Source organism: Eublepharis macularius, chromosome 12 (assembly GCF_028583425.1).
Source record: "Eublepharis macularius isolate TG4126 chromosome 12, MPM_Emac_v1.0, whole genome shotgun sequence".
Lineage (NCBI taxonomy): Eukaryota > Metazoa > Chordata > Lepidosauria > Squamata > Eublepharidae > Eublepharis > Eublepharis macularius.
Window position 1 is genome coordinate 811,695 of NC_072801.1, and position 26,596 is coordinate 838,290.

The 26,596-nt window shown below is 54.8% G+C and overlaps 1 protein-coding gene across 1 annotated transcript in view; it reads right to left on the reverse strand.

The window, feature by feature from the left end:
• The window catches only part of LOC129340731 (heparan sulfate glucosamine 3-O-sulfotransferase 4-like), a 58,616-nt gene extending 35,428 nt beyond the window's left edge, over nucleotides 1-23,188 (reverse strand). The window contains exon 1 of the mRNA XM_054995689.1: nucleotides 22,689-23,188. Coding sequence (XP_054851664.1) covers nucleotides 22,689-23,152 — 464 coding nt within the window. The 5' untranslated portion in view covers nucleotides 23,153-23,188. The remainder of the gene's footprint in view (nucleotides 1-22,688) is intronic.
• Between the last annotated feature and the right edge of the window lie 3,408 nt (nucleotides 23,189-26,596).

A 26,596-nucleotide genomic window follows, 5' to 3' on the forward strand; every position in this document is an offset into this window, starting at 1 on the left:
ATCCATCTGACCATGAATCAATCCATACAAGAGGAACATTTTCTAGACACCACGACGGAAGCCACCTTCCACTGAAAAGCCTTCTGATCACCAAACGTGTACACACCCCTCTGGCCACCATCCCAAACACCGCAGACCATTCACTGACTACAGCCAAGCTCTCCCCTCCAGCCACACCTGCTCTGGTCCCTCTGACAGAGATGCTCACCTGCGTGATTTACAACAGAGGTTCTGAAAGGACAGCACCTACCAGATGTAGTAAGAAAATAGATCAACAAAACCAGAATGCTACCAAGTCATGATCCGCTACAAGTTAAACCCAAATGCAGTGCCAACAGAACACCCCTGGTAGTCACACACAGTTCCAGCTCAAACCAGTTCAGCGCATCATTAATGATCTGCCACTGATGCTGGACGATGGCGCAGCTCTCTCTCTCTCTCGCTCTCTCTCTCTCTCTCTCTCTCACAGGCACTGGGAGGCAAACCTTTTCTTGCCCACAGGCAGCCTGCCCCCCCCACCTTAAACAACTCCACACGCACAAGCATGCACGTCCCAACCTGGACACGGACCCTGGGGCCAGGGCCTGCGAGAAACCAAGACGCCAGTTCCGTCCCCACATTCACTCCAACAACACAACCACTGGGCCTCATGACACCCGCTATACCGTCTCTGGCACATTCACTTGTTCATCTTCCAACATTATATATTCCATCAAGAGTCAGCAATGTCCTTCAGTTCTCTGCATTGGCCAAACAAGTCAGTTCCTTTGCAAAAGAATAAATGGACATAAATCTGATTCACAACATTCAAAAACCTGTGGGAGAACATTTTAATCTGCCAGGCCACTCCATCACTGACCTGAGAGTAGCAGTTCTCAAGCGGAGTCGCTTCAAGGAGAAAAAAAGGAGATTTCTGGAATTGAGAGTTTATTTACAAAGTCAGAACAATGGAACCCCACCCCCACCCCCCCACCCTGGTCTGAATTGTGACATAGCACTACAGATGCTGATTTTCTGCACTCTGCACCCCTGCTCTATCAAGCGAATTGCAACATCATATTCTAGCTAGCTTCCTGACATTTTAATCTGCAATACCCTTCTAAAGACTCCTTCCTTTTTCGTCTCCTTCCATCTGACAAAGGGAGCTTTGACTCTCGAAAGCTCATACCTGCCTGGTCTTTAAGGTGCTACTGGACCAAAATCTTGGACTTTTATTGTAATTTGCATGAATTGTGAACCACCGCAAGCAAAAGTGGAGCGCAGATATGTAAATAAAGGGAGAGAAGAGCCACCTTCTTTGCCTTAGTTCCACCAAGTCTTTGCCCACCGCTATTCAAGAGATTCCAAACCCTGGTCTGCTGCATTTTCTTCCTAGGCCAAGGAGCTGGGCGTGTCTCCTTCTGCACCAAGACTGCAATGAACACTTGCTGTGGGGCATCTTCCCGTTAAAAAGCACTTTATTGTTTTGATTCCAGAATTTGGCTTTGGGCCAGGGCAGCTCAGGGAGATCTAAAGCTCCGCAGGTACTGGGATAAAATATGAGCCCGGAAGAGGCTGTTAAACTGGGAGGGGGTATTCTCCCACGGGACATGGTGGAAGGGGAGCTCTTAAGGGTTAGGCCTCCAATGTGGGGGGAGAAACGTTTGCAAATATAGACAAACAACTGCCCAGAGAGCATTTCTAGACTCCAAATCATTTCTCACATCTGAAAAAGCTCAGAAGTGGCGTGGTGTGTGATTATGAATTAGGGAGAAAGGAAACTCTACCTTTACTTAAAAGCAACATTGTAGCGAAGGGCTTTTCTGAATGGAAGCATTGAAGCTGGGAGGACTTGATTGCCCTGCGCTGTTTAACAGGCAAGCGCTGCTTAAAAGCGGGCAAAAGATTCAGGGGAGCCACGTCCACCTTAACAAGCTGCCTGTGGGAAAGCAGTGGGGCTCCCTCAGGTGGGCTCGGCACCTGCCTGGTCTCTTCCGAAGTCCATCTCTGAGGGGGAGAGCAGCTTCCTTTCCCTTGAAGGGGAGCTCTTGGGCGTGCTGAGAGAGAGCGATCCCAAGATGCTGGCAGAAATCATGGTGGAGGGAGGAGCACGCCAAGCTCCACCCCTCACTGTGCCTTCAGGGATTCTGGCCTCTCACATGCCTGGGTAACCGTTTGCCGCATTGCCCAAGTGCCCCTCAAAGGAGAGGGGAGGCTGACTCCTGCCGGGCCCCTTCTGAGGCCGTCTCCTCTCCCCCTTCTTCTCCCTGGGGCTAGTGAGTCCCGTTTTCTGCCTTGGGCTTGGGGCAGAGACACAAAATGTGAATGAAGCCTGGGGGGTTCCCTTAGCCATTGCAGCTACAGAAGATCAGCTTGAAGAAGGGCAGGAAGTCATGCTGCCCTCTGCCAAGCATCCAGGGAGGGGGAGGGGGAGGGAGAATGTGCGGGGTGGGGGGTGGGGGTGGGGGTGGGCTGGAGCAGAGCCTGCTGCCATTGTTCAGTTCAAGCCCTGGTGGTGCCTCGTGCTAAGCCGGCACCGCTGGGGCGGGGGGCAGATTTCAGTGCTTGGAGGGGATTCAGGAGCAGCAGGCAAAGCTGGGCAGAGCAGTAAATCTAAGCATGCAAGCTGCACTCTGAGGTGCCCCCAGCATGGTGTAGTGGTGAGAGTGTCAGAAAGATCTGGGAGACCCAAGTTCGAATCCCCGCTCTGCCGTGGAAGCTCACTGGGCCAGGCACTCCCTCTCAGCCTAACCTGCCTCACAGGGTTGCTGTTTTGAGGATAAAATAAGGCAGAATGTCGCAAGCTGCTTTGGGTCTGCACTGGGGAGAAAGGTGGGGTATAAATGAAGTAAACAAGCAAACTCACTCTGACAGGAGCCAGTGCTCTCTCTTTGGTGATGTATCAGCTTCCAGCATGGCCTGGTACTGAAAAGCAGCAGACACAGGCAGTCCTCCCTGCCCTACACCAGAGAGCTGCTGTCTGGCCCCAGAGCAATATGAGGCACCTCAGACCCCCAAGGAGCTACTGCTGCTGCCAGCCGGCCCACAAAGGGAGAAGGCAGGGGAGGGGGGAGGAAGCCTTCTTGTACAGCTCCCTCCGGCACTGGCCAAGCAGGAGCACCAGCTGGCTCCAGAACCATACGGGCTCTGCAGATGACCAGCACACGTCACTCCAGGCAGAGCACTTCTGTGCTCCCTGGGAGCATGGAGGCATAGAGGAGCAGGTGCCGAACCAGAAAAACCTGACCGTGCGGCAGAGGGGCTGGAGGGGGGCCTGCCAAGACCACAGGAGCCTCTTCCCTCAGAACACTGGGCAGCTGGCGGGAATGGCCCCCGTCTGCCCCATCGACGGTGCAAGTGCCTCCCTCTGTCTGTACACCTCCTTATTTATTAGCAAGATCAGATGGAACGTTCTGTTTGCAGAAAACCGTGTGCCCACTTTGCACGTCAGCCCCTAGGATACGGAAAAGAGCAGGAGTCCAGTGGCACCTGTAAGACTACAAAACTAGTGGTAAGGCATGAGCTTTTGTGAGCCACAGCTCCCTTCTTCAGATCAGTAAAAGATATGCTTATTTAAAAATCAATCTAAGAATCAAGGTTTCCTTTTAAAATCGTTTACTAGAGAAAAGAAATATAACAAAAACCCTTGAGCGGGACACCTGCCAAATAACCAACACACACACACAAACACACGCATTTTAACACATCACAAATGGGAATTGATTGTTGAAGAGGCAGAATAGGTGGACTGCCGAGACATGGTGGAAAGGAAATGTACCCCACAAGGGTCCTGGAATTAGACTGCAAACCCTGCTGGGCAAACAGGGACGGGCACACAGCAGCATTTGACAGCTGCTCCACTGCCTCGTTGGGACAAAGGAAACAAGAGCAGAAGAGACTCCAGCGCCCTCAGCAGTCACCAGAAGCACCACAGAAAGAGGCTCCAGAAGGTCTGACGAGAAACAGTGTGGCATAGCGGCTAGAGCGCTGGAATAAGGCGAGGCGGGCATACTTGGCATAAAGCTCCCAAGGGGACCTCAGCCCAGTCACTCTGTCTCCCAGCCCCAACTGCCTTTCAGGGCTGCTGGGAGGGTAAGAGAGAGACGAGGAGGCCCATGTGCAACCCCAGGAGAGCCTTGTGCTGTGTCAAGAAGAGGCCGCTGCGAATCAACTAAGAGCCAAGCTACAAGTGACGCCTGACACAGGTTGGACACTTGTCAGCCTCCCTCAAGTTTTGATGGGAAATGTAGGCATCCTGGTCTTGCAGCTGTAATGGAGAGCCAAGCTGTAAAACCAGGACGCCTACATTTCCCATGAAAACTTGAGGGAAGCTGACAAGTGTCCAACCTGTGTCAGGCGTAGCTTGGCTCTAACTCATCCCATTAATGAAGGGCCTCGTCAGGCGGCTTTCTTGGCTTGAGACCAGCTCTTCTTCTCCCTGGGGGGAGGGGGGGTCCCTGAATCCCATCATACAACTGAGAACACATTTGCAAAGAAGGACGTGGCACTGAAGTTCCATGTGGGAAGGGAACAGGGAACATGAGGGGGCTCCAGGAGTTGTGATTCCTCCAGCCGTTCTAATCTCTCCCAGTTGGCCTCCCGTAATAAGATCCCCCCCTCTCTCCCCACGTGTGAAGAGCCTGTTCAAAAGGCCACCTTGCTGAGGACCTGGTGAGAGTCCTGAGAGCCCACAACACCCCCCACCCACCCATCCAGCAGCTCCAGAGACAATGATCTCCCCCCACCCCCCACAGCGGCCCATGCTTCCCCACCACGGAAGCTCCTTCTTAAAGCCTTATTTTCAATTAAAGATGGGCTCAAAAAGTTCTCTCCCTCCTGCAAGCCCAAGCAATTTCAGCATTACACAGAATAACAACATTCAATTTATATACCACCCTTCAGGACAACTTAACACCCACTCAGGGCCAAGCTACAAGCGACAAATGACACTTGAATGGCAAGTGGATTGAGTGGAGGGCAAGTGAACAGGGAGAAATACACTTGCCGTTCAAGCGTCATTCGTCACTTGTAGCTTGGCCCTCAGAGCAGTTTACAAAGTGGGTTATTATTATCCCCACAGCAATCACCCTGTGAGGTGGGTGGGGCTGAGAGAGCTCTGAGAGAGCTGTGACTGACCCATGGTCAGCTGGCTTCAAGCAGAGGAGTGGGGAATCAAACCCGGCTCTCCAGATTAGAGTCCCGCTGCTCTTAACCACAACACCAAACTGGCTCTTAGGAATCTGATCTTCACCAGAAAAGTTACTTTACAAAAATCTGTGCCTGAGAACTGAACAGGGAACTGTTTCCAAGGACAGGAAGGCCTAGGAGGTCACAGGCACAGAGCAGCATCTCCGTCACGGCACAGCCCCCGTCTCCAGCTCCCCCGCACTTGGCTTCTCTTCTCCAAAATTAAACCTCACAGTGCACTACAAGAAAGAGCAGGGCCCTGCCCCCAGGACAGCAGTACCCTTCGACCAGTGCAAGGGACGAACAGCATCCTGTCTCCCTTCCACAAGCCGCTGAAATTCAAGAGAAGAACCTGGACATCAGAGAGGGAGCAGAAATGTGCACCAAAGCATTTTCCTCTCGGGCCTCCCATTTCACAAGTCCTGAAGAATTCACACGCGGCATTAAGGCTTTTGGCACCGAACACAGGCCGCTTCTTAATACGGCTGCTTGAGCAACCCAGCCCCCCCCCCCCAGGTCCTCTGTCTCCTCCCTCTAGAGTAAAAGGCCAGGCACGTGGACGGCCTTGCCAGGGCCGGGCAAGGCTAGGGTGCCTACAGGAGGGCTGTAGCTGAGTGGCAGAGCCATGCCCAGTAGCCAAACAGTCCCGAGCAGCATAGCCAGGTAAAGGACCCCCGGCAGCAGAAATGTCTCTGGGACACATCCCAGGGCGCCACTGCCAGTCAAGCGCACAGCTAGATAGACCTAAGGCCTGACGTGCCAGAAGGCAGCTGTGGAGGGTCACCCCAACCTTTGAATGGGGCATTTGCATTCTCATTAGCTGCTCTGGGAGCCAACCTTGGCTGCAAAGCAGGAAGTGTGCATGTGCACGTGTTGTGTCTGTAAAACGATCCTGCATTTTGTTTGTATATGTTGAAACAAACATATAGCATGCTATTTGATAAAATCTTTAAAAAGTTCACACAAAAGAGAGAAAAGACCAGAGAGACAAAGTGCCAGCTGGCATGGAACAGACCCAGGCTTGGAAACCAAAATGACAATCTGGAGTCTAGAGAAAAACAGGAACAAGGCATATGCAACAGAGGGAATCAGTACTGTGGAGAGCGCCGGAACTCCCACGCGGGAAGCGCCAGAGCCCAGCCGCATATGCTGGCTCCTGAACAGACTATGGCAAAGTGGGCAAGGATAGGTGGCACCCATGTCTATGAATCCCTCTCCCAAGAGCAGGGGCAGCTGCAGAGTTTTCTCCTCGGCCTACTGTCAATCAACATATATTTGTGCATGCCATAAAAGCCCTAAATGGATCCTCTGATCCCAGTCCGAAAGAGACCCTCTCCTGAGAGCCAAAGTTTAGTATCACATCCCATCACACTCCTAAAACTCCCGTCACCTTTACTTTTGCTTTCCCCAAGTTTAAAAAAAAACACCTATAAATCAGTCAATAAAACAAAGCTCAATAAAACATTAAATGCAGATCAAATAAACAATTCAAAAATCCAGAAAAATCCAGATCAACCAAATGCCAAGGAAAAAGGACATTTTCTGATCCTTTGCAGAAATCCAAGAGAGACGGGGCTCACCACACCCCTCTGGGGGCCACTGCCGAGTGGGGGCTGCTCCTTGGTCCCTGCTGAACCGTTCACACCTGGCAATGCATGAGCTCCTCGTCTTGCTTTCATCACATGCAGAGAGAGAGAGAGGGAGGGGGAGAACCCTTGGGGGATGGGGCCCACCACCCATTTAGGTTTTATTTATTTAGATATTTATACCCCACTTTTCTCCCTAAAGGGACTTACAACATTCTTCTCTCCTACTTCATTTTATCCTAACAACAGTCCTCTGAAGTAGGTTCGGCTGAGAGAGAGTGAGTAGCCCAAGCGTAGCCAGTGAGCCTCCACAGCAGAGTCCAGAAGCAAGCGGCTCACCCACAGAATAGGCCACTTGTAAGCACACACCCCAACAGCAGCTGCGCTCAGCACCACTTGAAGCCTCCAAGGGCACCCCCAAGTTGAGTGCGCACTACAGTAGCCAAGCCTGGGAGCCACGGGCGCAGGGATTGGCATAGCAGGGCTGGACACACCTGCCCCGGAGGAGACCCTGCACGCCGTTTGAAGGGAGATCCCCAGGAAGAAGCGCTCGTGGTCCACAGTAACACCCCTGGACCCAGACCACAGGGAACGCAGTCCGGGGAGTCCGGCCGGGAGTCGCAACCAGCCCAACAAGAGTGAGACACGGGCTCTATGGACGGCCACAGAGAGGCCCAACACAGAAGCATTCCCCTGGTCCATCGCTCACCCACCCTGGGCCCCTGACCATCCCATAATAACCAGGCCTGAAGCCAGGCTGAAGAGGTGTGAGGCGTGACTTTGCCTTGGAAACGGCAAGAGATGATTGGCCCCGACCATCTATCATGCCCTCCCGCCTGTTGCCGAAGAAACCCCTTTAGGAGATGAAGGAGGAAACCAGAGTGAAATTCTTTTGTGCTGCCTGGACAAAGCTGGAAGACTTGTCCCTTGTGAGCTTCTTTTTCCTGAAGCCCACAGCACTTGGCACTGCAGGCCACTCTGCCCTCCCACCCAGGGGAAAGGACCCTGGCTGGCTGGCCGGCCGGCTGCAGGTCCCTCCTTTGGTAGCCCTCCAAGCGCTACGGGCTCCCTGGCATTTTGCAGCTGTGGAATTAAGGCGGGGGGAGGATTTGCAAGCCACATTTATACCCAGAGAGCGAGGGAGAGCCTGCCAGCCATCCTCACAACCAGGTCTATTCAGCCGTGTTATTATAGATTGCTAGTTCCCTTTAAAGGTCAGATAACACAATACAATTGAATCATATTAGCAAGCAAACCACCTCTCCGCTTGGTATTTTACCGCAAAACCCCATAAAGCAGGTTGCTTGTGGTGGTGAAACATACATCGTATAATAAAGTTGGCATAATTGTCTCCAGAAACAAACAATCAGTTTATGAGAAGAGCTGCCGGTAATTGTCAAACCCCCAAACAGCTGTTTGCCAAGCCAGTACCGGAGCGAGGGAGGCGCGGGGAGAATACTGAGCACAGATATTACCAGGCTGCCTCTTACCCCGTCTCAGTACAGTACCTAACCACCAGGCAGCAAGACTAGGAGAGAAATAAACAACTGGCAAGTGCATTGTTGTGAGACCAATATTCAATACTCTGCATAATGTATAGGTTGCAGTTAGCAGTTAATCTAAGACAATGGAGGGAGAGACCGACCCTCGTTCTACACAAGCTGCCATTAAGGAAATGCAGAATTGATTGCAGAAATGATTGAAGATTTCTGAGGAGGGCAATTCCCAAGCCAGCCGTGCCCCTTGCTGCTACTTTTTAAAATTTGCCTCTAATCTGCTTCAGCAAATCCTTTTTAGCAAGTTTATTTCCTTTCCACGTTACCATTGGTTTGATTAATTGCTAAACGGGGCCATCTTTCTCGTCCCCACTCTACAGTCTAATTTTTCATCGGGCTGCTAAAGAGCTTCCCTCCTAAATGCACATCATTTCTTAGCCAGATTCGTTACCGTGTTCGGTTATTAACAGGGGCTTCCAATCAGCTCAATCTCAGCCCCAAAGAGATCACGGTATCGTGCGGAGGTTCATCAGACTTGTTTTGCAAGCAGCCGACGTCACTTGTCACTTCAACAGCCACGGCTGAACAGAGCGTGCTCTTTCCTTCTCCATCTGGGACGGATCCAGGTTCCTTCCCAGATTCCACAACACTGGCGCTCCAAGCAAGCTGGACTCACGTGGCCCAAGAACGAGTTCACGATAAAAACCCTATGCTGGAAATGGTCTACCTGTAAGTCCCAATGGAACCAGAAACAAAAGAGTAGGTGAGCCAGGCAGTGTTTCACCTCCATGAAGAAAGCTCAGAATCACACAGAACACTTTCTCAAGTGGGAAAGAAAGAGAGCGAGCACAATGCAGACTGTGAGAAGGGATGTGGGCAGGCATGGAGGGAAGGGCGATTCTGATCTTGCAATGTTCACCAGGGACACACGCTGTAGGCAAGAGATCATGTGAGATTTGGTAACTTTTGGTTAGTGTCACACAAGGATCTGCGAGACCCAGGTTCAAATCCCCCCTCTGCCAAGGAATCTCTCTGGGTTACCTTAGGCCAGTCACACCCTCTCAGCCTAGCCTACCTCACAAGATTCCTGAGGATAAAATGGAGGAGCGGAGAACAACGTAAGCCGCTCTGGGTCTCTATTGAGGAGAATGGCAGGGTATAAATGACGTAAAAATAAAAATACTACACAAGCGACCAAGTGGGGAAGTGGTGAGTGTGTGGCAGCTGTAAGTCTTCACCACATGCTTCGGCCTCTCACCTCTTCCTCCTTTGCAGTCTCTGCCATGGCAAACCTTGGCCAATGTGCTCTGTTCATCAGGAGCCTACTGGGATGCTCACACACCCTGCAGCAAGCTGAGCCAAGGATCCCTGCCGTGCAGGCAGAGTGACCACGGCTGCTTGGCTCCCGGCCACCAGTGATTCCCCAAGGGCACACAGAATGTGGCTTGCCCAAGTCCACTACCTTACCAAGTTTACACCCAGGTGGGGGAAAGTCTTTTGTTCCGAGAGGTAAGCCTTCTCCCACCATCTATGCTGCAGCGTCTGCTCTGGCAGCCATCTGGAGAGTGGGAAAAGTCACCCCAAGCACCTCCCTCTCCTGCCCACCCTCCCAACCACTCTGCACATGTTCAGGGCGCTCTCAATTACCTCTGTGGTACACCAGCAGAACAATCAGACGTAAATCTGCTGCTGCTGCTGCTGAACTGCAGCCCCAAAGAGTCAGTTGAGACTGCTCAGGACAACTCACAGCTAACGAGCCCCTCAAAAGAGAAAGGGAAGACAAGGACAAGATTCATCCTCAACCAAGCCTACATGGCTAAGAGTCTGTCGGATCTGTGCAAACCTTTCCTTCTGGCTTCAGGGCATACTTTAAGGCCCATTCCGCACAGCACACTTTAAGCCAGTGACACTGAGCATTCACGCCAATCGGTGCTGAAACCGCTTGGGGTCCCATCATTCTGCACTGCATGACCTTGAGGCAATTTGGTGTCTGCTGATGAGCTGAGATGTGTCTGGAGCAGCATTTCGTGGGGGCTGGAGCTGAAATAATTTCGTTTTAAAAAATTATTTCGCATGTGTCATAATGTTGCTATGTTGAAACCTATCTCCCCCCCCCCCCATTCCCAGAGAGGCAATTGGTGGTGGAGTTCTCAGGGGAAACATGTACATTTGGTGCTTATTCCACTCTCATTTTTTTAAAAAAGCCAAGCCAGGAAAGGGTTAAAATGCTGCTGCTGCATTCCCTCCCAGCAGCTTGCCTGCCGCTTTGTTTCCCAAACAAGCGTAAGCGTAAAACGGCATTTAACCCTTTCCTGGCTTTTAAAGCCAGCAGGGAATTATGTATGTATGTATGTATGTATGCATGTATGTATGTATGTATGTATGTATGGATGGTTTTGTTTGGTTTGGTTTGTATCCCACCCTCCCCATGAATAGACAACAACGTTAGGACTCCAGCTTTGAAAAAAAAACCAAGAGTGTGCGCATATCAAGGAGAAAGGAAGCAGACGGAAAAGCAGCCTTAGGACTCTTACCTCACTTTAGTGATAAAAATGGCAGGAGAGGAGTTCAGAGAGCCGAGGGGGGTGGGCATGGTTACCGGCAGACAGACCAATCAGCTCCAGGGGAAAGGAAGAGGGGGGGCATGAGAAGCAGAACTGCAGTTTTTGATTCTGCAGGGACATAACATGCGCCGGCAGCGGCTGGACAGCAGTTTTTTAAAAATCGTGGCGTGTGCACAGGGGGAAAGAACAGGGGAAAAGAGGAACAGAAACCGTTTCTGCTTCCCATGAGGCTCTTGCACATGCAGAACTCTGGAGAACATGGGAAGCAGAACAGGTCCTGAAATGCCGTCAAGTGACCACGTGGAAACACCTTTGATCTTCAGGAAGGGGAGCAAAACCAAACCGCCAGCCTGGCCTGCCCTCAACACAACGGCTTTGTCAAAAAAGAAGAAGAAAGCCAGTGCTGTATCGACTCCCTTGACGATTTGCAGCTAAGACTCGTTACATCCCAGGAAAACAAGGCAGCTGAGGAAATTGGCTGTGGGTATGCCATGTCAGGATCAGGACCCTCAGCTCCCCCACAGAAAGGCCGGGCAGTTCAAAAAATGAAGAAGAGAATCTTCTGGGGCTGGGGGAGGGACACCCTCCCCTAAGTGACAGCCTTGTAAATACTTAAAAGAGAGCGATCATGTCTCCCCTCAGCCTCCTCTTCTCCAGACTGAACATTCCCAAGTCCTTCCTTGCAGGGCTTGGTCTCCAGGCCCCCGAACATCCTGGTTGCTCTCCTCTGCACCCCTTCCAATTTGTCCACACTCTTTTTGAAGTGAGGCCTCCAGAACTGCACACAATACTCCAGGGGTGGGGTGGGTGATTAATGCAGTATATAGTGGGACAATGACATCCTCTGATTTGGATGTTATGCTTTTTTCAATACACCCCAAGATTGCATTTGCCTTTTTTGCTGCTGCATCACACTGACTGCTCATATTTAGCTTCCCATCCACCCGTATCCCAAGATCTTGTTCACACACACTGCTACCCAGAAGTGTATCCCTCATCCAGTATGTATGCTTTCCCTTTCTGCTACACAGGTGCAAAACCCAGCACTTATCCTTGTTAAATTGTATCTTATTCAAATCTGCCCATTTTTCTTGTGTGTTCAGATCTCACTAAATTCTAGCTTATCTTCAGTGGTGTTTGTTACTCCTCCCAGTTTGGTGTCATCTGCAAATTTAATGAGTTATCCCTTCACACCCTTGTCTAGATCGTTTCTAAAAATACTGAAAAGCACTCCGTCCAGGACTAAGCTCTGTGGCACTCCCCTGGACACCTCCCTCCAAACAGACACGATGCCACCGAGAGCTACTCTTTGGGTGCGGCTGTCCAGCCCGTTCCCCGTCCATCTGACCATCCTAGAGTCCAGCCCACAGTCCTCCAATTTACCCATCAGAACATCATCAGGAACTTTGTCAGAAGTTTTACTGAAATCCAGATCAACCACATCGACAGCATTTCTGTGATCCAGGAGGCCTGTTACTCGGTCATAGCAGATGAGGTTGGTCTGGCAGGATTTGTTGGGGACAAATCCATGCCGACTTCCCCGTATCACCATGTTGTCCGTCAGATGCTTGCAGAATGACGCCTTTAATAGCTGCTCGTCCCTGGACAGAGGGAAACCCTCCTTGGCCCGGGGTGCCTGCTGGGTGCCTGCCTGGCCCGTCACGCCCACTCAGCCAAACCTCCTGTGTCAGCACAAAATGGAGGAGACGAGAACGACGTAAGCCGCTCTGAGTCCCCAGTGTGGAGAAAGGCATGGTGGAAATAAAGTAAATACATCAATAAATGTGCTGGTTTTAGAAACTGATGGAAGCCACATACTTGTTCCGCATATAATGTCAGTCGAGACACCAGGAAACGTGCTTGTGTGAGGTCACGGACACACACACACACACACCCCGGACTGGCACCAGAGGCTGATCCTCAGTGCAGGCTCCGAAGGCAGCAAGGATGGGAAGGAAGGGGCCTCGGCAGCCAGCAGGGTCTGGCATTATTGGAAACCTTTTGGCTTCCAAAGCCCATTTGCCAGCCCTGAGCTCCCTGGAAGCAAAGTCCCAAGGCAAGGCCAGGCCAGGCCAGGCCTGCCCATCCCCAAGGAGAGCTGCTCCAGAGAGGGACGTTTCAAGAAGATGGGCAGGGGCCAGTGGGCAGGCACTTGCCCCCTTTGCCAACCCAGCATTCCTCTCCTGCAAGCACTTCTCCCCCCACCCCAATTGCAAAAAGCCCCCCCCCAGGTGCCTTTGGGGCAGGGTGGATGCAGCAAGGATAGGAAGCTCTTGTGCATCAGGGGCTCAGGCCGGAGGGGCCGTGGGTCCTCCTGGGCTCCGGTGGGAGGCTGGGGGCAGCAGCCGGCCTGCAGGCTCCATTCCCCTCTGAGGCCTGCTCTCCCCCATCTTTAATAGTGTAATATGGAGCCAAAGGAAATAATGAGCAGTAGCTCATTTTAATGCCACGGAGGGAATTGTTTTATTACTAATGCAGCAAATAGAACTAATTGAATCCACAGTTTAAAAAGAAGCAGGGGGAGAAGAAATGGAAGGGGCACAGAGAGCGGGGGGGGGGGGACAAAGCTGGAATATTCACCAGGCAGGAAAATGCAAGCCTCGGGACGGCAAGCTGCACCCTCCAGGGAAGCCTGGCTGGCCCAAATCCAATGCTGCACAGGCAGCAGAGGCTGTGCCAGAGGGCCCTTGGACACTGCCGGCCGCAGGAGAGACGAAGGGAGGACAGGTAACAGTGTGTGCATTCCCACCCCGGGCCGGGAGCACTGGCAATGGAGGGCGGATCAGAAGCAGTGCCCAAAGGGACGGCCACCACTGCTGCTCCTGGGGCCGCTTAGCCACTAGGCAAGTGAGGCCAGAGAGGGGACCCCGGAGCCTGGCATCCCTTGGAAAGCGCATGGCGAGCTGTGACTTCTTAGCATTCACACCAGACATTCATCAAGGCCTTGGCTGTTTGTCTGAATCCCGCCCCGCCCCCCTTGGAAAAGGGCAGCTCAAAGGTCCGAAGAGAAGGTGCCAACGCTGCCCAGGCCCAGGCCCAGGCCCAGCATTGATGAATGGAAGCCCCATGACCGCCTGCAGCATGGACTGTGTCGGAATTCAGCCACAACAAAGCCACCGAGTGCCTGATTCCCGGTGATTCCACCAAGTGCCTGATTCCATTTATGCACCAATGGCCCAGAAGCAAATGCCTGTAGTAGGTGCTCTAGCCTTCAGGAAATGGAGGAGCAGGAAATGGCCCATGCAAGAATGCTGAGCGCGGCCCTGCAGCAGGGGATCGTGGCCTGTCGGGTGCCTGTGAATGCCTCTCTCATTCTTAAAACACACAGGCTCCAGCCAGCGTGGGATGTTGGCTCAGTTGAGTGCAGCAGGTCACAGGGCTCGGGAGCCACTGCTCTGGGCATTTTCATTCTCGATGACAAGTTTGCTGACCCCAGGATTTTAGCACACTGCAAAATGAATGTCAGGCAACGTCTGACTCCCATTGCCTCCCATCCTGATCCTGCACTGGCTGTGCAGAGGAATCCATCTGCCCCCCCCCCTCCGTACAGCGGAGCATTTAATGGCAAAATCCTTTCAGCGCTGCACACAGCCAATTAAACCTGCCACTTGCTTCCCTCACTCTCCACCATTTATGACCCTCCATTTCCAATGGCAACACAAATATTAATTACAACACAGAATCCTGCATTAATGTAACACCAAGGTTATTCATTAAGCACCATGGAGTTCAAGCAATAAGAACGGAGGGGTGGGGGTGGGGGGGCTCAAGCACATTAACAAAGACAAATGGCACAGAGTTGCTGAGCTTTGGCATCCTCGTTGGGAGTGACACTGGGGGGAGGGCTCCAGGGGCCCAACTGCACCACAACCCTGAAGAAAGCAAGCTGCACTCAGGGAGAGAAGGCCAGCCCAGCAGCCCGGCAAAGCAGCCTGCCTTGTGCAGCACCGGTTATGGCACACCACATGGTGGGTGGGGTGGGGTGAGGACATCAGCATTTGATGCCAGTATTTGGGCCTAACTTGCTCCTTGCATTCCATGCCCCTGCCAGCACAACACAAGCACCCTCAGACTGCCTGGACAAACCCCAGCGCTCCAGGAGGAGGAATGAAGAGAAAAGGAGTTTCAGGAGTTTCGAAGAATGCCCAGGCTGGGCTCCCCCCTCCCCCCCTCCCCTGGAGTCTTTACTCAACCACTAACTAGCAGAACCAGGCTGTTCCAAAGGGTCTTTATGGGAAGGGAGGCTCTAGAAGAAGCTGGGTCAACACTGCTCTCCTGGTACCGCTGGATGCAGGCAGGCTACCCTCCTTCAACACCCCCCTCCAACTGTTCCAGAGGCACATCTGCAACACCATGAGAGGGTAGACCTGCCATCTTGGCCCTCTGCCTTCCCTCTTGCCCCAGCGCTTGCCCCCTAGCAGTTTACTTGATCCCCCAGACTGGCAAAGGAGTGGGCCTTCCAAGCACGCCATCTTCACACCTCTGAAGTTGGCCATGCTCCACTGAAGTCCTGCAAATACCGCCAGCTGTTTGTGAATTTCCAGCAGGTCAAGTTCTCCTGAATCTCATCTCTCTCTCCTGAGCATGTTGCATGCAGAAGGTCCCAGTTTAAAATCCTTAGGCAGCTGGGGGGGGGCAGCTCTCTCTCAGAGACCCTGTTGAAATCCTTCAACTGGCCACAGCTCTGGCTCAGCAAAAGGTGCCTTCCCGCCCATAAGCAAGGTAGCAGGCCTGTGCTGAGCAGGCCAGGGAAGCTCAGGACTTCTGCTTGCTTGCTTTACTTGGGTGAGTCAGATATTGCCAAACGGAGTGATCAGAGCAGTCAGAAGATAAAAATAAAAGGGATAAATTGACAGTTCCTGGTTGTATTTGCACAAAAGGAACTCATGGAGCCAGGGCTACAACACACCTTCCCCTTCCCTCCCAGGAAGGGACAGGCAGGAAAGGTGCATTCATACACGCGCCTGTTGCACCCGAGCTCTCAGGCACCACGCCGCAGCACAGGCCCTGAGAAACACTGGGTGACACACTGCACGTTCCAAAAAAGCCTGGGAGTGCTGTATGCACCACTGCGGGGCTATCCCTCATCGACACAGAGATCTTTGCCTGACAGGCTACTCCCAGGAATCGAAGTGGGTAGCATGAGCTAGGAAGAGGAGGGTCTGCTTTCAGGCCTAGCAGGGAGAGATCCAGTGTGAAGAGTTGGGAGACGTCCTAATGTTTTAACACTGGAAAGAGAACTGGGGGAAGTTGGCAAGGAGGTTTCGGAAGTAGGTGCAGACTCCCAAATGGGACAAAGAAAGGGAACAGATCTTCTAAGGAGAGGCGACTTTCCCCACTCCATCGAACAGGGAGGTCGCTCTGGGGGGCGGCGTGTTCCCTGGTCGGGTGTGGTTGGAAACCTTCAGATTCAGTTAGCGACTGGAGGAAAGCTCTGGTGTTTGGAGAGAAGGGGACTGGGGTACTAGAAAGTGGCTACTAGCATTCCTAACTCTGAAAGAGAAAGAGAATGCTAAAAGAAAGTATCCTAAATGGGGGGAAACAAAGCCTCAAAACAGGCTTTAAGTATCTGTGAAGAAGAGCTTAAGAACTGAAGTTGTGCATGCTCTGGTTTTACTTCAGAGAGAGCAAGAGAGAAGTTGAATTACCTCAGAAATGTTCAACTCCTGATTTCACCAGACCTTTCCTCTTTAAAGTAAATAAACTAGTTAGTTATTTTGGGAATTTTAAAATAACCTCTGGAGCCATTTCTGTTGTTTAAGGACAAGGGAACGTCACACACGGCATTGCTGGCTTCTGCACACATGGGGGCATCACCAGCCAAGAGCACACACACACACACACAATGAAAACAAGAGGGGTGTCCAGCAGACGTGTGGAGCTGCCTCCTGGCTGAGGCAGGGATTCATTGAGTCCCAATAAACAGCGGAGAAATTAGCCAAAAGGTGAGAGCGCTGACTGTGCATGCCGAACAGGGCAGGATCAATGCCTGGACCGCCGCGCCGGGGAAGAGCGTGTCGCCCGTCAGAGTGCAAGAGAACTGCTTCCCCCAAGGCTGCTGTCTGTCTCCTCCACGGCAAAGGCACTTGGCAGGCTCTGCTAGTCCGTTGGCAGGGGCCTGCAAAAGAGGCGACTACCTATCACGGGGCAATTGCCAAGCGAACAGATCCAAAGCAGGAAATCAGCCCCCCGGGGGCGTCTCAAAACAGCGCAGCAGTGGGGCAGGACAGCCAAGTGTAAAGACAGAAAAGAGCTGGCATGACGGGCAGTAGGGGGCAGTGGTCAGATGTCAGGCTAGGGCTGAGTTCATACCTCAGTACACACCGACTACGCCAATGGCAAAGCCATTTTCAGCAGAGGTGACTAGCTGTTACGCTCTGGCCAAGCCACTCTCCTGGCAGAGCCCCTTCCGGGCCACGTCTGTTGCACCAAGCAAGGCAGCTGGCCCCAAGATGACCCTGCAGCAATGCCCAGGGCCCGGCTGGGCTCGAATCCCGGAGTTGGGCCTGTGGCTTCTTTCCCACGCCCATCCCAACGGCTGGGGATGAGCTGAGCCCTTCGACGGCATCCGCACCCTTTGCCTCGTGTCCTGCCCCCCAGCCGTCACTCGGGTGGCTGGAGGGCAGGCTGAATCCTCTGGAGAGGGATCCGGGCAAGGACTGCTCTCTCTGGCCCGCCTGGAAGCAGCAGATGAAGAGGAGCCTTGGAGGCTGGCCAGGCAGCGGCGGCGGCGGTACAGATTGCCAAGGAAGTCTTGGGCTCCCTGGAAGTGTCAAGCAATACATTACAAGGGAGATGGGAAAGCAAATTTCCAAGGAGGTTTTCATGTCCGCTGGGCCTGCTTCCCATTTGCAGAAAACTAGCAAAATTATTCTAACTCTGCAGTGAAAGGTGGAGGAGGCTCAACCTTGGGTCCCCCTCCTTAGGACCTGGGACTAAACGCACCCCCCCCCACCCACCCACACACCTTCTTAATTCATTGAAGGCATTTCAAGCAAAAATCATTTGAAAGAAATTACCTCTGTGTATTACATCATGAGCAGTGAAAAATGTCCCCTATGAGCCTCACCAGCCCCAAAAGCAATAAAATTTCTGCTGAAGTGCTCAATATAATAACTAAGGGAAAAGAAGTCCCCATGACAACAAGAAGGGGGAAAGAAAGCCACGAAAAGCAGAAGATTCAATCCTTTTTCCGTGCAAGGTGCCACCAATTTGTGCGCTGTTGCGCTTGCTGGGATAATCAAAAGTCTTCCCCCTGGGTCCTCCCAGGCAGCCCAGCCAGCCCTGCCTGCAGTTCCCAGGGAGCACCCCTCCCCTCTCCCCCCCGGAGGCCCCGCAGCAGCCAGCCAGCCACTCCGGAAGGCACTCAGGCAAGCCCCACAAGCAGGGCCGCCTCGGCCGAGGACTGGAGGAGGCTACCCACAGGAGGGGCGGTTTGGTTCCCCAAGGAAACGTATCTGGCGTGATGTGGCGGAGACGTTCTGTGGAGGCCCTTTGGCAGGGACAGGAAGCTGGGGGGACAGGTGGCCGCGGCAGGCAAAGGGGTTTTCTCCTTCACATTGGCCAGAAACCCGGCTCAGCACCATTCACAAGCAGGGGGTGATGGGAAGCAGGCGCCTCATGGCCCCCACGGCAGCGCTTATTCTAGCGCAGGTCTTCAGGGACTGGAGCCCCCTTCCTCAGGTCCTCCATACGCAAGAAGGGGAGAGAGAAACACAGCCTGCTGCTTCCCCATGAACCTGGCTCCCCCATCTGTCCAGGGTTGGGGGTGAGCCTGTGCCAGGAGGGACTAGTCCACACAGCCCCCGGTGGAGAGGCCATTGGGGACGGCCTCTCTCTTGCTCTCGGAGCGTGTGCAGAAGGGCTCTCCCTCTGAGGGGGCTGAGAGCAGGAGGTCTGTCACAATGCTGAGGGCAGAAGGTTGCCAACCGTGTGTGTGTGTGTTTGGGCGGGGGGGCGGGGGTGGCTGGTCCCTTTTCCGCAGGTTCAGGGTGTGTGAACAGGCAGGTGCTGTGGCCTTCCATGACCTGGGAATCAGGAACAGCACCTGAGATATGCTGCAGATCAAACCAAGCCTGAAAGGAGAGCTACAAGGTCCAGTAAAAAAATGGCCACCTTTCGGAGGCAGGCAAACTCCTCATCCCTTTATTGTTTATTTTATTAATTCCATTTTCATCCCTTTTCTCCAAGGAGGTTCTCCATTCTTTCCTCACAAAAGTCCTCCAAGGTTGAGTGACTGGCTTGATTCTAACCTGGCTCTCCCCAGGCATAACCAGACACTCTGGCTATTACACTCCACTGCCCCAGGGGCTTGCATCCAGGCCCTCTCAGGCCAAGCCCCAGCCTGAATGGCCAGCACAACCCGCGGTTCTATCCCTGCCCGCAAGCATCTTGCAGGTGAATGAACACCTGCAGGGCCTGCCTTGGAAGGTGCTGCTGGGATCCCGGGGGGGGGGGGGGGTCGCAGCTTTCAAGGGTCCAGGGGAGGGGCTGCCACACCTCTCTACTTTAGACCTTCTCCACCAACCCATCCTGCTTTTCTCGTGGAGGGCTCTGGGTGGGCACAGCTCCAGGGGACGTGGGCAGGGGGACGCAAGTGTTCCCTCCACGGGCCACTGTTTCCTTAATGCCCAGCAAGCCCAGGCACAGAAACAGGACCCTGCGGCAGGCGTGGGGGCCACCGACTCCTCCCTGCCGCTTCTCCAGACATTTGTTTCCTCTCTCGGCGCAGGGTTGGGTCAGCTCAGCAGACGCAGGACATGCAGAGACCGTCCGAACGGGCTAAAGATCAGAATCAACGTTCCTTTCTGAAGGTGCGAAAACTGCCCCCGTTACAGGCTGAACCCTGCAGAACCTGCGGAATCCTCAAGGGACCCGAATGGCTTCCTTCGGTCGGAAGAAAAACCTTGTGGCCCCTGCCTCATAAGAAGGAGCAGGCCTGGCACCCCCTAACTCCCCTGGCTGCCCAAAGCACCCAGCCTGCTGCTCGGCCCGCCCCCTGAAGTCCAACCACGGACCCCTTTTCTGCAGCCTCACTCATTCTGCTTGTGCATTACGACAATACATTCAGAGTAAAATAACTTGTAACTATTTTCCACTTTGGCAAACTGTTATTCTGTAATAAAAAACCCATTTAATAACATTTGGCAGCAGGTAAATGATTTTGGCAGATCTAGCTGGATTGTCAACCTGCCCCCCCCTTTTTTTCATTGTCTCTTTTTTGTATGTCCTTGCAACTTGCCATTGCTTTGTTAAGACACTTTGAGCCTACGGAGACATGGCAGGATATAGATACTTTAACAGCAGCATCAGTACATAGAGTAAGTGAAATCTTTGGGGGTCTGCATTTTAGAAACTAGATGGTAACATACTTTCAAGTCACACAGGACTCTTTCCAAGACCGGCTTCTGGAGGGGTTGAAGAGCACAGTGCCAAGAGGGCACAGCACTGGCTCAGGTCACAGGCTTTGCTCAGTCATGCAAGGGCGGGGAGAGGCCCAATAGAGCCAGCCTTCATCTTCCAACTCTGCAAGACCGCCTCGCCTTGGTAACCTTAAACCATAGCAGCAGGAACACCCAGACCATTCCCAAGCACGCAAAGTGCTGCGATCAGCAACCGGGAAAACAGTTACATCAGCAGCTGTGCTAATTGCAGATTATTTCATAGCTAAATCATTCAGGCTGAATGTGTGTGTGCCCTATTTGCCACCTAGGAATTCTGCCAGGACCCTCTGCCAATTCGCGCAGCACTTGAGAGGCAACTCTGAGCAACAGGCACAGCACACCCCTCTCCTGCCACCACAAAGCTAACAAGTGACAACCGTAAGCGAAGCCAACCTGAGTAGCAGAACCAGCTTGGCCCAATGATATTGTGTTAAAATGCATGGCATTAGACACAAATGTATGCAAGCAGGCACACACTGCTTGGCACACAGTCCTGAGTGACAGTGAGTTTCACAGTTAGTCACAAAGCACTGCCCAACAGAGGGGGGGGGGTTCCTGCTCCAGAGAGCGCCAAGCCCAGACCTGAAAGATAGCAGCAGCCTGGCTCCCTGCTTGGCCTGAGGCCCTGGCCCATAAGCTTCCTCTCCGGCCCGCCCGCCCCCACCCCGCCCAGGCGGCAGGCAGAATTAAGAACTGCCAGGGACAGGCTGTGGGCATGGCCGAGATCTGGGATCTCGGAGATTTCCCTGGAGCTGGTTTGGGCGCTGGATTTGCCTCTCAACATTCACCGGGACAGGAGCTCGGAAGGTATTTTCCCCATATCAAAATGGCCTTGGAGCCCTTCGGCAACATATCGAAGGGCTTGGAGCCCTTCGGCAACATCGCCCGCCCAACAGCCAGGCGGCCACCCACTGCAGCAGGTGAAGCTGATACCCGTTGCTGTGGAGAGTCCAGTGATCCTGAGACCAACCTGGCAGTGGGCAGCGTTGCCCCCACTACAGAGGGCAGGACTGTGGACTGTGAGGGAGCAAGAGGAGGACGGAGGCTTGCCAACGGAGCCACAACCTGTCCACTTTGTCTTTAGTTCGACAACAACCTCCCCTCAGAATGATCTTTGCTCAAGTTCTGGAGGCAACTCTTGAGAGCAGATCAACTTTTAATAACCAGCTTGTATGAAATGCCCTTACGGGGTCACGTTCGGGGTAATATCACACTGCTTGCCAACCGTCATTTTAAAAATCTGGTCCTTCAAACACCACAGCCTGTAGCACAGTGCCAATCTGGCCTAAACTGAACAGCTCAGGTGAGCCATCGGCTGCCAGGTCTCTGGGCATCGGACCGTGCCCTTTCCTCAGGCCGAAAGCTCAGGGGCTTCATGTCCCCAGCCTGAGAATCGTGGAATCACAGGGTCGGAAGGGACCAGCAGGGCCTTCCAGGGGTCGAGAGAACTTGGACCACTCCTCTGCAGAAGACCGAAAAGACCAGCTGCTCCCGCCCCTTTTAAATTACGCAAGAGGAAGCAAGAGGGAAGACACACCAGAGGCCATGTGCGGCCTTTTCTTACGCTTTCATGTGTGTGCACGTGTAGATGGACACACACGCACACGCAGGCATTCTCCTGTGGCAACACGCAGGGCCCTGACTTCAGCCCCCCAAGACCCAGAGCTGGGCCGCTCCAGGGAGTCCATGAAGGCAGGTTGTTCGCTGAGATGCCGGCAAGTGTCCCTCTTGGCCCTTACGCCCCCCCCCGCCATCCCTTTAGCCCCTTGGCCCAGCCCAGCGCCCCCTCCCCGGGGACAGAGCTGGGCCAGCCACCCCAGCTCCAGCCACCCAAGAAGCCAGGGCTGCCGCCCGGCTTCCCAGCAATTGGTGGGAAACGTGCCTGCAGAGGGAAGGACATGCCACCGGAGCCCCCCCTGCTGCCCCAGACGATTCCTCGGCCGGGACGCGGAGAAAGTTGGGCAGGCGAGACCAAGGCGGGGGCCTTCGGCAGTCCTGCGCCGGGCCGGGCCGGAAGGGGGACCCGACGCCCATCTCCAAGCAGCCACAAGGGCCGGCCAGCGCCACGCACGCCGCCGAGGCGCCGCACCGGGGGCAGCCTCCCTGCCCCGGCCCGCTCGCCGTGCCCGAGCCCCTGCCCCAGGGCGCCGGGCCGAAAGTTCCGCACAAGGCGCCCGGCCCCTCTGCAAGCACGGGGAGCCCTCCCGCGGCTCTTCCGCGCCCGCCCCTGCGTCCCCGCCAGCGGCCAGCGGGGAGCCGGTTCGCGCCCCTCCGCCGCCCTTCCCGGACAGAGGGGGCGGAAGCAGCGCCCCTTTGCGCGCCGCGCTCCGTCCCGGCCCGGCCCAGAAGCGGCCACGTGGCGAAAGCGCCCGCGGAGCCCGGCCGGGCTGGGGCAAAGCCCTCGGGGCGCTCCGCCGCCGCGCGTCGCCTTACCTGTACCAGTCGAGGCCCTTGGCGTAGTTGCGGTCGAAGAAGTGGGGCTCGGTGCCGACGGCGCGCACGTCGGGGTGCGCCCGGAGCGCTTCGAGCAGGGCGCGGGTCCCCCCTTTCTTCACGCCGATGATCAGCGCTTGCGGCAGCCGCTTCTCGCCGTAGTCCGGCGTGGTGGCTGGGGCGCCGCCGGGGCCGGGGCTGCTGCTGCTGCGGCTGGGGCCGGGGCTGGCGTCCGGCGGCGGCGTGCGGAGCCAGGCTGGGGCCCCGGCGCGGGAGGGCTCGGCGGCGGGGCTGGCGGGGCTGGCGGGCGGCGCGGAGGCGCTGGGGGCGGCGCGGGCGGCGAGCGGGGCGCGGCGGCCGCCGGGCCCCCCCATCAGGCTGTAGCAGGCGTAGGTGAGGCAGAGCGACAGGGTGCACATGCAGAGCAGCTTGCGGGCGGCGGGGCCCTTAGGCGGGGGGGCCATGCCGCCTGCCCGCGCCCAGCCCCGGCCGCATCCTGTCCGCCGCCCGCCCGCATGGGCCGCCGCCCGCCAGCCCCGCCGCCGCCGCCGCCGCCCGGGGGGAGCCCCGCATGGCACAGCCGCTCGCGCGCCCCGAGAGCCTGGCCCGCCCCGGCGCTCCTCGGCCGCGCTCCGCTGCTGCTGCCGCTGCCGGAGCGGGGGCTCCCCTGCGAAAGTTTCTGCCGCGGGTCACGCGGGAGGCGTGCAGCCGCCGCCGCGGCCGAGGAAGAGGCTGAGGCCGGGGTTGGCTGCCGCCCGGCCGGCGCTGCGAGCGGGAGCAGACGGGGAAGGAGCGCGTGCCCGGCGCCGGCACGGCCGGCCCGCAGCTCCGCCTCCAGCCCCGGGCGGGGGAGCCGGCCGGCGGCAGAGCAGGCAGCCTCTGAGCAGGTGCAGAGGGCGCCTCCCCCCGCGGGGGGGCCCGCCTGTCTGTGTCGTGGGCAAGGGCTGGCCATCCTGGAGGCGGCCGCTGCGCCTTCCCCGCCTTGTGCAGGGGCTTCGCCTGGCGATGGAAGGCTGTTGGCATGGAAACAGTCCACTTCCCAGGGACCCGCCAGCCAGCCGCCGACTGTCTGTCCCAGCAGCCGCCCCAAGCCAGGGTCGGCAGGACTCGATCCCGAGACGGGCGCCCTTATGTGCTTCCCCGCGCTCTGCTGGCCGGGATCCCTTCCCCTCTGTATCTCCACAATAACCCGGCAAGGTAGGTTTGGCTGATCACGTGTGCCTGACCAGAGGTCACCCACCAAGCTTCGTGGCAGGACGGGAGTTTGAATCTCGTTCTCTCTGATTCCAGTCCGGCACTTTCTGTGCCTTTGGAGAGGGGGGCGGGGGCTTCCTGACCTGGAGGCTGGGGTGGGAGAAGGTCTTCTGACCCAGGGGGCAGAAAACTGGTTGCATCCCTGAGCTTTGGTGGCCAGCTGGGACTTGGACAAGGTGCTTCCACCGGCTTCAGGGGACTCATCTGGAAATGTAGCCTACTTGGCAGGTTTGTTGTGATAAAGTCCCCCATAGGACCCTAACAGAAAAAATTAGTTGTAGAAAGGGCAATTCTGGGACAGAAGCCATGCCAAGGCGTCACTCGGGGCGTCGACACAGGCTAGAAAGGGGGAACCTGCGATCGCTGGGGTGATGCGCTGGTGTCGTTCCTGTGCCCTCTGACATGCCCATTCCCCTGTTGCCCTACAGAGCAGAGTTTCTTTTTCCTGCCTTGCAGGGCGCGGCCAAGAGCAGTTTGGCTGAGCCAGGAGTGGCTGCCTCTTCCTGCCCCTGGCAAGCCAAGAGAACTCACGCACGCCTTAGTGCCACCCGTGCCTGGCACCTCACAGGGCAAAGCTGCTGGTGTCTTGGGCTGTGTTTGATCATCTGACAAGTACAGCAGTTGGAGAAATAAATGTGGTCCATGATCCATGGCATATTCAAACTCTTCCCTGGCTTTTCTGCCAGCTCTGGCAAAAGGGTCTGGAGATTGTGTGGGCTTTTCCCTTTACCAAGATAAGCTCGCTGCTGCTCCCAGCTGGACACGCAGTTCAGCTCACAGTTTGAGCCCAGATAAAGATTATTTCTTTCTAATATGTTTTTATGGCACACTGGGGGCCTCTGGGACAAGAGGCGTGCCTGCTTGGAAATCCCTTTCCTCCTGAAATGGGCAGGCTCCCTTTAAGCACTTCCAGGCCTGCAAGGGGCCCCTGCACTGCTGATAGAAAGGAAAGGACGTCAGCAGCAGGTGCTGGGAGACCAGGGGAGGGAGCCCTGAAGCCGTCTTTGAAGGGTAAGTTGTTGCCCACCTGCAAGCTGGGCTAGAATTAGCCTCTCCCTGATGGCAGTTGGGAAGCCGAGGCAAAGGGCAGGGTCAGAGCAGAGCAGAGAGTTTGTCCCGTTCTCCCCCTCAGCTGAAGGTAGAGCAACAGCCCAGTGCTAATCTCTGACAGAGACTGGCTGCAGCTGACAGACCCCCTTGAAGAAGCAACATCCCCTCCTGTTAGTGCAGCCACACCCCAGACCGCAAGCACAACAGCCCTCTTGGCCACAGGACGGTGGGAAGGGGAAGCCCAGCGCAATAGCTGTAAAACAGAGGGGCCGAGGCTGCGGAGACAATTGCAGGCCCTGCCCTCCACTCCCCGGCTGCCTCCTTGCTCTTTGCAGAATCCAACGTTGGCATCAAAGTCTGCTCTGTGCACTTGCACTCCAGTGTCTCCTGCTTCACACATGATTTTTTAAAAAATCCTGTATTTTTGTATTGCCGCTTTCAAGCAAGGATGTATGAACTGGCTCCACTGAAAAGCATTACTCAGAGCCAAGCTACAAGTGACGCCTGACTTAGGTTGGACACTTGTCAGCTTCCCTCAAGTTTTGATGGGAAATGTAGGCATCCTGGTCTTGCAGTTGTAATGGAGAGCCAAGCTGTAAAACCAGGACGCCTACATTTCCCATCAAAACTTGAGGGAAGCTGACAAGTGTCCAACCTGTGTAAGGCATCACTTGTAGCTTGGCTCTAAGTGGCACTGCCAAGGATCGAACCTGGTACCTTCTACATACAAAGCAGATGCTCAGCCACTGAGGCACAGTCCCACCCAAATAATGGCCATTTGTGCGTGAACCAGTCCTCTGGCCCAACGAGCTTTTTTCACTCAAGCCCTTTGAACACTTCATCCAAGAGGAGATCGTTTATTTTACCATTGGCTTAATCAAGGTGAATCCTTGCCTAGGCTAGGCAACCAAATGGAGAACATCCCCGGTGTTATGTATTGGCCCTAGCTCGAATAAAAGTTAGGCTTCCCTGACTCCGATTCTCATTGGAGGGTTCCGTTTGCAAGCAGCCAATGGCCCCCTCTAAATAAAGGCCAATCACATTCTTGTAAATATGTTATATTGTATATAGTTCATACAAATGATGGTATCCTGGAATGTTCATTATTATTGGTTGATGGTTAAGCCAGGAGTGGGGTTTGTATGTATATACTGAAGTGTTCTGTTCTGCTGTCTGTCTGTCTGTTCTGGTTGGCAAGAAAGCACGTTGTTGAGCTAAAATCACTCTGGACTGAAATCACTCTGAGCTCCAGGCTCAGTATACAATACTGGCGACGAGGATGGGATACTAAGTGGATAGGCAGCCCCAAAGCACCCAGAGCTGAATATCACCCAGAGCGGAATTGCCTCAGGCGGATAGGCAGCCCCGCAGCCAAGAGGTATATGATGCCCACCAGGTAGGCAGCCCCGCGGCAACCGACAAAATCATTTACTGGGGAGGAATTTTCGCCTCCGCCGCTCGTGCTTGCACCAAAGGGCAGATAGTATGGCCGCCAAGGGCCACTTCGAACCATTCGATGATGACATGGAAGACTGGGACTCCTATGTCTCACATTTTCAATTCTACCTCACAGCCAATGAGATATCTGGTGCTGCATGGAAGAA